Source organism: Lolium perenne, chromosome 2 (genome assembly GCF_019359855.2).
Source record: "Lolium perenne isolate Kyuss_39 chromosome 2, Kyuss_2.0, whole genome shotgun sequence".
In the NCBI taxonomy this organism is placed as follows: domain Eukaryota; kingdom Viridiplantae; phylum Streptophyta; class Magnoliopsida; order Poales; family Poaceae; genus Lolium; species Lolium perenne.
The window spans coordinates 53,221,590-53,231,885 of NC_067245.2; the positions used below are offsets into that span (position 1 = coordinate 53,221,590).

General features: G+C 44.5%; 1 protein-coding gene across 1 annotated transcript; it reads right to left on the reverse strand.

Moving 5' to 3' along the window:
• Positions 1–634: 634 nt before the first annotated feature.
• On the reverse strand, positions 635–1,833 carry LOC127328575 (uncharacterized). The gene has a single exon (XM_051355167.2). The coding sequence runs from the start codon at positions 1,735–1,737 to the stop codon at positions 802–804; it is 936 nt and encodes a 311-aa protein (XP_051211127.2). The 5' UTR covers positions 1,738–1,833; the 3' UTR covers positions 635–801.
• Positions 1,834–10,296: the final 8,463 nt, after the last annotated feature.

Genomic DNA, 10,296 nt, shown 5'->3' on the forward strand with positions numbered 1-10,296 from the left:
CGTTGCCAATACTGGTGCGTCTGAGAAGATGCATCGACCTGGTCGCTGTCAGGTTGACCTATGAGAGAACCGAGCGGTCACACAAGGCGACCGCCTAGCGTCTACCCAAACGCATCCGAGACGCATATTTAAATCGCGTTTAGGTTTCCGCGGACAGCAGAGTCATTATGTATCGGGCTGTTGAGTTTGGGTGCGGGCGTATTTTTCGACCGCGCGGTTGAAGCCTCTATTACATCGCCCGATGCCCTAAGAGCAAGTACAATAACTCATAGTCAGCTGGCTACAAGGATTAAAATAATATATTTGTATCTAGTTGGAGGAAAGAGAAGAGGAGAGAGAGTGTAAGTTTGCTCTTATGCAAGAGCTAGCTCTAGCACCTGCTCCTAGGCAAGTTGTGTCAATGAAATGTGGGTCATCCATTGAGAAAGTAGTGCATTTTTATAGCTAACTATTGTACTTGTTGGCTACAAGTTGACTATAGATGACATGGCATCTTGCTCGTAGCCAACAACCGACTACACTATTGGAATTGCTCTAAATATTCTGCTATATCATATTACATGGATCTCGCGCGCGACGTTCATGCATATTTATTCCTGAGTGGCCGGTCTAGGAGTCTAGGACACGATGCATATGATTCTGCAAATCTCACAGCTTGCATGATTCGAGGGTGCCGACCAACCAAGGCCGGAACAAAAAAGAGCAACAACAGAACGTAACATATTGTTGGTGGTGCACGCTAGATGCAAAACCTCCATATTATATAGCATGTACTGTATGTCTCAAGAACGAGCGCGCGCTTCAAGCTTTTGGTACGTTGCACAAGCCGCCCAGCTTCTTCTTCACGACGAGGCACACCCTCCAGCCCCGGCTCTTCACATCGTGCCCCTTCCCGGTCACCGTCTTACCGCGCCGGTGGTCCACGTCGTCACGGCGGCGTGCGTCTTGGGCCGCCTCCCGCTTCTTGCCGCGCGCCACCTCCAGTCTCGTCACGGCCGCGGCCCGTCGCGCCTTCGCCGCGCGGCGCTGCGCCTCGGCCTCTTCCACGCGCGCGTCCGCCTTCCTCTCCTCGTCCTCCACTCTCAGCCGCAGCTCCTCGTACCTCCGCGCTGACACCGCCACGACGTCGTGGTGGGCGCTTTCGTCTTCGTCGTCGTCGCCGTCTCTTCCCGCGGAACGTGCGGCGAGCTGCTCGGCCGCCGCGGCCGCGGACCACGTTAGCGCGTGGGTCTCCGCCGCGATGGCGCGCTCGGCGAGCTGCAGCGCGCGCGCCGCCTGGCGACGGACGAGCACCCGGCGCTCCAGCGCGTCCTTGGCGCCGCGCGCCGCGGCCAGCTCCAGCAGGATCCGCCGGAGCTCGTCGCGGCCACTGTCGGCGATCCGGCGGAGCTCGTCCACCACAGCCTGCTTCCTGCCCTCCTCCTCCTGCCTCGCGATGATGGCACCGTTCGTGGACTCGATGAGCGATTTGAGTGCCGGTATCTCGGCGGCCGTCGCGGCGAGGCGGCTCTTGGCCGCGGCCAGCTCCGCCCGGAGCGCCTCGAGATCATCAACGGGCGGCGGCATGGTGGATGCAAGCGCCGCCGCTGCCGCCGCCGCCACGCGCGCGGGGTGCACCTCGTCCATTGTCCCCGTGAGGTCCATGAAGATAGTGGCGGGTGGTCTGAGAATGAGAGGCTCGATCGTCGCTTGGTTATTTCGTAGGTTAGACCGGCAACAATTTGACGTTGTTCTCATCGGTATATGCTCTCATTTGGGGGGCAATAGCTAGGTGGGTTTTTGTCTTCTTTTGCTGCATTGTTTGTTTTGTTTCTTTGATAAGTTTGATGCCCAATGTCCTGGTCAGACTGAAGCTGCACAGCTAACTTTGCATCGTGGAGATTTCAGGCTAGAAATAGAGGTTGTCGTGGATCCGACATTAAGAGTGTCACGGAAGGAACATTCAGAGTGTCACGGAAGGAACATGATTGTGTAAACTACGTGTTACCACTGAGAATGTATTACAAAAGGAGAAACTATAATAAACCCAGATTTTGAGAGACCAGTAGAAGACCGCTTAAACCCGAAACATTCAGAAAATTGCCTGTTATCGCACGCACACACAGACACTCCCACAGACGACCACTAAAACGGTTAAACCCCGAAATATTCAGAGAGAAAAAAACAAGACAAAACTAAGCAAGTGCCTCTTGAAGCAGGGAAGGGCCGCCACTATAAATTCATCGATCTATACAGAAGCTCGATAGAACAGTGAAACATCGCCTCTTAATACCTCGGAGAGCGGAAGGTTGCGAGACGCAAATAAACAAATATTGAAATTAAGACAGGAAGAATAACCAAATGGGCACAAAGAGCTAATGTTAAACATGTACAAGAAGGTGGTAATAATACGAAATATTTCCATCTTATTGCAAACGGAAAACATAGGAAAAAAATTTCTAGTTGGAGCAAGACGAGGGGACAATAGTCGGTGATGAAAATCTAAAAGTGTTTATTTCAGAGTATTACAAGAAGTTATTTGGGGCGCCGGTCCAGAATAATTTCTCGCTGTATCATGATACACATTCTGCTATCCCTCAAGTGTCTAGGGAGGAGAACGTGATGCTCACAACAAAGTTCACGGAGGAGGAGGTTTCTGAGGCTGAAAGAACATGTAGCCCCCATGTGTGGTTTTGGTATTTGATGACGTGGACTAACAGTTGTATTGAGAATCTATCTTAGGTCGTGTCCATAGCCATATGTTGGTCTCAAGGTTGCAATGAAGAAGATCGAGTTCGATGTAGAGGATGGATGAAGACGGTGTAGAAGATGAAGAGGGATGAAGACGGCGTAGAACATGGATGAAGACGGTGGTGTGCGTAGAACATGGATGAAGACGGTGACGTGTATGTTGGAAGAAGACGGTGGCATGTACAAGGTTGAAGAGGGAGGAAGACGGAGCTTGCTGACTCGAGTGGAACGCGCAAGGACAAGGTTTATGCTCGATAGGATAGTGGGTCGCATCATCGGAGAGAGCTCAAACCTTGCATGCATAGCATCGTGTTTCTTGGTTGTTCTTGGTTCTTATCCATGAGATGTTCGATAGCTTGTGTTCATTCTCATGACAAGCTCTAGCTCATCGGAAACGGATTCCGGATGCATCGCATGTTGCATGTGCGAGGGTGATGATTTTCCCGATATACCATACTGAGAGGTTACACCTCTATGACCATAAGAAAATCATCATCCACTTTTTTTCATGTTTTCACCTTGTGTAGAGGTAGCTCTTGTCGCCCTCTTTCTAGCAAAATTGGTTTCGCTGCATTCCGAGTTTCTTAGCTCAAGATATTGCATTTACAGTTTTGCAGTTTAAATAGAAAAAGGAAAACTGGGCGGTACTACCGTGCGCAGTACCGGCAGGGCATCTGCAAGCCCAGGAGCCCTGGCCGGTACCGGACCGGTACTGGGCCGGTAGTAACGGCCGGCCCGTTACCTTCTTCCTTCCACACCATCTCCACCCAACCAGCCAACTCTTACCAGGCCGCCACCGCACCAATCCCCCGGCCTAGCTCCCGCGCCTGGCCGCTTGCCCGCCTTGGGCCGCCGCTGTAGGGATTTGTTGCATAGAAAACAAAAAATTTCCTACCGCGAACACGCAATCCAAGCCAAGATGCAATCTAGAAGACGGTAGCAACGAGGGGTTTATCGAGTCTCACCCTTGAAGAGATTCCAAAGCCTACAAGAGTAGGCTCTTGTTGCTGCGGTAGACGTTCACTTGCCGCTTGCAAAAGCGCGTAGAAGATCTTGATCACGATCGCTTCCGGCGCCACGAACGGGCAGCACCTCCGTACTCGGTCACACATTCGGTTGTTGATGAAGACGACATCCACCTCCCCGTTCCAGCAGGCAGCGGAAGTAGTAGCTCCTCTTGAATCCGACAGCACGACGGCGTGGTGTCGGTGGTGGTGGAGAAATCCGGCGGAGCTTCGCTTAAGCGTGCGGGATGTGGTGGAGGAGAGATACCGCTAGGGTTTGAGGAGAGAGGGGGAGGCTAGGGCACCGGCCAAGGGCAGCCCTAGGTGGTGCGGCCAAGGCTGAGGCTTGAAGTGGTCAGCCCCCTCTCCTATGCCCCTCATTATATAGGTGGAAGCCCCAAGAGTTCTAGTCCAAGTCTTCGAATAAGACCCCAACACTAAAACCTCCCATATGTGGGAAACCTACTCAAGGAGGGAGTCCTACCCAAGGTGGGACTCCCACCTTTCCTTGAGGTGGGGTGGCCGGCCACCTTTAGGTGGAGTCCACCTGGGACTCTTCCCTTTAGGGCTGGCCGGCCATGCTAGTGGAGTCTCTTCGGGACTCCACTTTCTAAAGTGCCATTCTTCCGGACTTTTCTAGAACCTTCTAGAACCTGCCATAAATGCACCGGATCATTTCCAAACTTGGAATATGACTTCCTATATATGAATCTTATTCTCCGGACCATTCCGGAACTCCTCGTGATTTCCGGGATCTCATCCGGGACTCCGAACAAATATTCGAACTCCATTCCTTATTCAAGTACTACCATTTCAACATCCAACTTTAAGTGTGTCACCCTACGGTTCGTGAACTATGCGGACATGGTTGAGTACTCACTCCGACCAATAACCAATAGCGGGATCTGGAGATCCATAATGGCTCCCACATATTCAACGATGACTTTAGTGATCGAATGAACCATTCACATACAATACCAATTCCCTTTGTCACGCGATATTTTACTTGTCCGAGGTTTGATCTTCGGTATCACTCTATACCTTGTTCAACCTCATCTCCTGACAAGTACTCTTTACTCGTACCGTGGTATGTGGTCTCTTATGAACTCATTCATATGCTTGCAAGACATTAGACGACATTCCACCGAGAGGGCCCAGAGTATATCTATCCGTCATCGGAATGGACAAATCCCACTGTTGATCCATATGCCTCAACTTATACTTTCCGGATACTTAATCCCACCTTTATAGCCACCCATTTACGCAGTGGTGTTTGGTGTAATCAAAGTACCTTTCCGGTATAAGTGATTTACATGATCTCATGGTCATAAGGACTAGGTAACTATGTATCGAAAGCTTATAGCAAATAACTTAATGACGAGATCTTATGCTACGCTTAATTGGGTGTATCCATTACATCATTCATACAATGACATAACCTTGTTATTAATAACATCCAATGTTCATGATTATGAAACTAATCATCCATTAATCAACAAGCTAGTTTAAGAGGCATACTAGGGACTTCTTGTTGTCTACATATCACACATGTACTAATGTTTCGGTTAATACAATTATAGCATGATATATAAACATTTATCATAAACATAAAGATATAAATAATAACCACTTTATTATTGCCTCTAGGGCATATCTCCTTCAGTCTCCCACTTGCACTAGAGTCAATAATCTAGTTTACATTTGTAAAGATATAACACCTTGGCCTTCTGGTGTTTTATCATGTTTCGCTCACGGGAGAGGTTTTAGTCAACGGATCTGACATGCTCAGAAACGTATGTATTTTGTAATTCATTTGCGTCTCAACGCATCACTCATTTCCAAATGAGTCGGCATTAAATATGTTTGGTCTTCTGGTGGAACCTTAATTCCGCGGTCTGAAATATGTCACTAATATTGTCACACACAATATAGCTTCAAAGTTCTGACACTATCGGAACTACACCAAGTTCTCAAAGAACTTCTTGACTTAACATCCTCAGTCATTGTCAAAACAATGACATACTCTGCCTTTCGTTTGTAGAATCCGTCACAATATTTAGAACTCTTCTAAATCTAACATAGACAACTTCTAGCTCATTGTGCTACCTTTAAAACAACATTTAGTCTAATTTGAGATTGAAATTCTATTTTTATATGTGACAAAACAAATATCGGTGTAATCACATTACAGCGATTTGTTTGTCATTTCTCCATACAAAACTATATATATATCCTTGGTTCTTCTAAAGTACTCAAGGATACTCTTACTGTCGTCCAATGATCATCTCATGAATCATTCTGGTATATGCTCATAACATTTTAGCGCACAGGACATCTGATTGTGTACATATTATTCGTGATCCATAATCACTCATGTGTTTTTACTCATTGAGTATCAGATACACTCAAGTCTTGTTAAAACTTCACATGACAAGAACATTTTCTTAATATTTCTATATTGAACTATTTCAATATCCATTCTATGTACTTTGACTTAAACTTATTTTGTGTTTCAATCTATCTTCATAGATCTTGACACTAGATATGTTTCAGTCCATATCCTTTCATTGAAATTAATTTCTCAATGAAACCTTTTAATCAAGTATATAATTACATCATTTATAACCAACTATATGTCACCTACATAAAGTATTATAAATATGTCTTAGCGCTCCCACTTAATTTCTTGCAAATGCAAGCCTCTTCATCGTCTCTGATGAAATCAAAAAACTCTTTGACTATTTCATCTGGTGAAGATTCTAACTCCGTGATACTTACTTCATCCAATTGAAGTTCGTATACTTATCTAGTATTCCACGGACCAGCAAAACTCTTGGTTGTATCTTGTTGATGTCTACGCCCCCCTCCTTTTCCTATAGACAGTGTTGGGCCTCCAAGAGCAGAGGTTTGTAGAACAGCAGCAAGTTTTTCCTTAAGTGGATCACCCAAGGTTTATCGAACTCAGGGAGGAAGAGGTCAAAGATATCCCTCTCAAGCAACCCTGCAACCACAAAGCAAGAAGTCTCTTGTGTCCCCAACACACCAAATAGGTGCACTAGTTCGGCGAAGAGATAGTGAAATACAGGTGGTATGAATATATCTGAGCAGTAGCAACGGTGCCAGGAAATAGCTTGTTGGCGTGTAGTTGATGGTGGTAGTATTGCAGCAGTAGTAACGCAGTAAAACAGTAAACAAGCAGTAATAGCAGTATTTAGGAACAAGGCCTAGGGATCATACTTTCACTAGTGGACACTCTCAACATTGATCACATAATAGAATAGATAAATGCATACTCTACACTCTTGTTGGATGATGAACACATTGCGTAGGATTACACGAACCCTCAATGCCGGAGTTAACAAGCTCCACAATTCAATGTTCATATTTAAATAACCTTAGAGTGCATGAAAGATCAATTCGACTAAACCAAGTACTAACATAGCATGCACACTGTCACCTTCATGCTATGTAGGAGGAATAATACACATCAATACTATCATAGCAATAGTTAACTTCATAATCTACAAGAGATCATAATCATAGCATAAACCAAGTACTAACACGGATGCACACACTGTCACCATTACACCGTGTAGGAGGAATAAAACTACTTTAATAACATCACTAGAGTAGCACATAGATAAATTGTGATACAAAATACATTGCAATCATAAAGAGATATAAATAAGCACTTCACTATGCCATTCATAACAGTGAATAAGTATTCTGTGAAATATAGCCTAAGAGACCCACACGGTGCACACACTGTCACCTTTACACACGTGGGACAAGGAGTCTCCGGAGATCACATAAGTAAAATTCACTTGACTAGCATAATGACATCTACATTACAAGCATCATCATATGAATCTCAATCATGTAAAGCAGCTCATGAGATTATTGTATTGAAGCACATATGAGAGAGATGAACCACATAGCTACCGGTACAGCCCCGAGCCTCGATGGAGAACTACTCCCTCCTCATGGGAGCAGCAGCGATGATGAAGATGGCGGTGGAGATGGCAGCGGTGTCGATGGAGAAGCCTTCCGGGGGCACTTCCCTGTTCCGGCGGCGTGCCGGAACAGAGACTCCTGTCCCCCAGATCTTGGCCTCGCGATGGCGGCGGCTCTGGAAGGTTTTTGTGGGTTTCGTCGAACGTGATAGGGTTTTCGCGACGGAGGCTTTAAATAGGCGGAAGGGCAGCCTCGGAGGGGGCCTGGGGCCACCACACCATAGGGCGGCGCGGCCCCCCCCTCTGGCCGCGCCAGGGTGTGGTGTGGGGCCCCCAGGGCTTCCCTCTGGCGGCTCTCGGGTGTTCTGGATGGTTCCGGGAAAAATAGGAACCTGGGCGTTGATTTCATCCGATTCCGAGAATATTTCGTTACTAGGATTTCTGAAACCAAAAACAGCAGAAAACAGGAACTGGCACTTCGGCATCTTGTTAATATGTTAGTTCCAGAAAATGCACGAATATGACATAAAGTGTGCATAAAACATGTAGATAACATCAATAATGTGGCATGGAACATAAGAAATTATCGATACGTCGGAGACGTATCACTTGTATACACCTTTAATACACACTTCTGATAAGTAATGTATTTTGCCATCCTACTAACATATATCATAAAAGAAATATGTAGTGATTACTAGAATAATCCACATAGACTATAAGCATTGCTACGGAAGATCTAATCTTGTTGTAGTCAACTATTTGAACTTTGTCGTAAATAACTTTTCGACAAGTCAAGCTTCTTCAATGATATTTCATCCAAGTCCATCAATTTTATAGATCCATTTACTTTCAAAAAAGTATTCATCTATCTTGGATTTCATGGCGTATAGCCATTTTAACGGAGTCAGGGCCCATCATAGCTTCTTTGTTTGTAGTTGGTTTATCATTGTTCATAATCAATCCTTTGTCCACAAATCATTTATTTGATCACAAAGTAAACCATACCTACAAGGTTCAATATGTACTTCGATCTCCATGGCTAAAACACTTTGTAGTCATGGGAGCCATGATCGTCGTGGTCGCTTCCGGAACCAATTTCCGATGCTGCGCTACACTGATCATTATGCTCAGGTTCATAAACCTCATCAAATTATATTGTCCTCCCACTCAAATACTTCACTAGAAACAATTTCTTGGAAATAAGAAACATTGACAAACACTTTTGTCTTTGTCTACATAGTGGGAAGAATTCCCAATCAATTCTCTGGGATAACCAACAAAGACATTCATCCGATTTTGGTTGTAAACTTATTTACTTATGCTATGCATACCAAAATTTTAAGAAAAGACTATTAGGATTCATACCCATACCATAACTCGTATGGTGTCATTTCAACGGATCATGATGATGCTCTATTAAGTGTAAAAGCGGTAGTCACTAAAGCATAATCCACAAAAATATAATGGCGTCATAATATTTTATCTCATCATTAATCCAACAAGGTTTGGATACATCTCTCGGATACTTCATCATCACTATGATACTCCAAGAAACGTGAGTTGTAGAACAATTTTATAACTCTCTTAGATGTTCACTAAAACTCGTAATTCAAATATTTCCACCATGATCCTATCATAGATATTTAACTTTTCTATTACGATGATTTCTACTTCATGCTGAAATTTATTTGAATCCATTCAAATGTTTCAAACTTCTTCCTTATTGAATATATCCACATATATATACTCAATTCATTGTTGGAAGTTTTCATGAAGTAGAAGAATCTCCCGCACACAACTATGCCCAGTGAACCATATACATCATCATGTATTTTTCACTAAGTTAGCGTCTGCTCAACTCTTGGCCTATGAACGGTATTTTAATCATTCTCTTTAGAAAAGATTTGCAAGCGCCAAATGATTCAAAAAATCAAATGACTCCAGAAATCCATTTGCATGGAGTTCCTTCATGTGTTCCTTTCTAACATGACCTAAATGGCGGTTCCACAAATAAGTGGAATTCAAATCATTTGCCTTATGGCATTTTAGCGTCAGTGTTATGTATGTGTGTTTCACCATTAAGATTTATAATAACTTATCCATCGTACATGGAGTAATGTCATAATTTAAACAACTCATTGTTTTTATTTGACCAGAGCAAAATAACAATTTATTAAGCTCTTTATTATAAATTCTAAGGGCTAGATAGAATGCCAATGATGAACATAATAACACTTTATTTTTGTTCCTGACGTGCATTCCTATTCATATTCCTTGTCAGTCACTTAGGCCATTGTATTCTTGTATTGCGTTGTTTTGTATGACACTTCATACCAACCAATATAGTACTAATACCCAAGAATTTCATAGTGTGAGTTAACTAGGAATATGATACGCGTACAACACGCGTCCGTTGGGAACCCCAAGAGGAAGGTGTGATGCATACAGTGGCAAGTTTTCCCTCAGTATGAAACCAAGGTTTATCGAACCAGTAGGAGCCAAGAAGCACGTTGAAGGTTGATGGCGGCGGGATGTAGTGCGGCGCAACACCAGAGATTCCGGCGCCAACGTGGAACCTGCACAACACAACCAAAGTACTTTGCCCC

What these genes read in the sequence shown, in the direction of transcription:
- LOC127328575 (XM_051355167.2), bottom strand. Translation starts at nt 1,737, where the DNA reads ATGAGAACAACGTCAAATTGTTGCCGGTCTAACCTACGAAATAACCAA.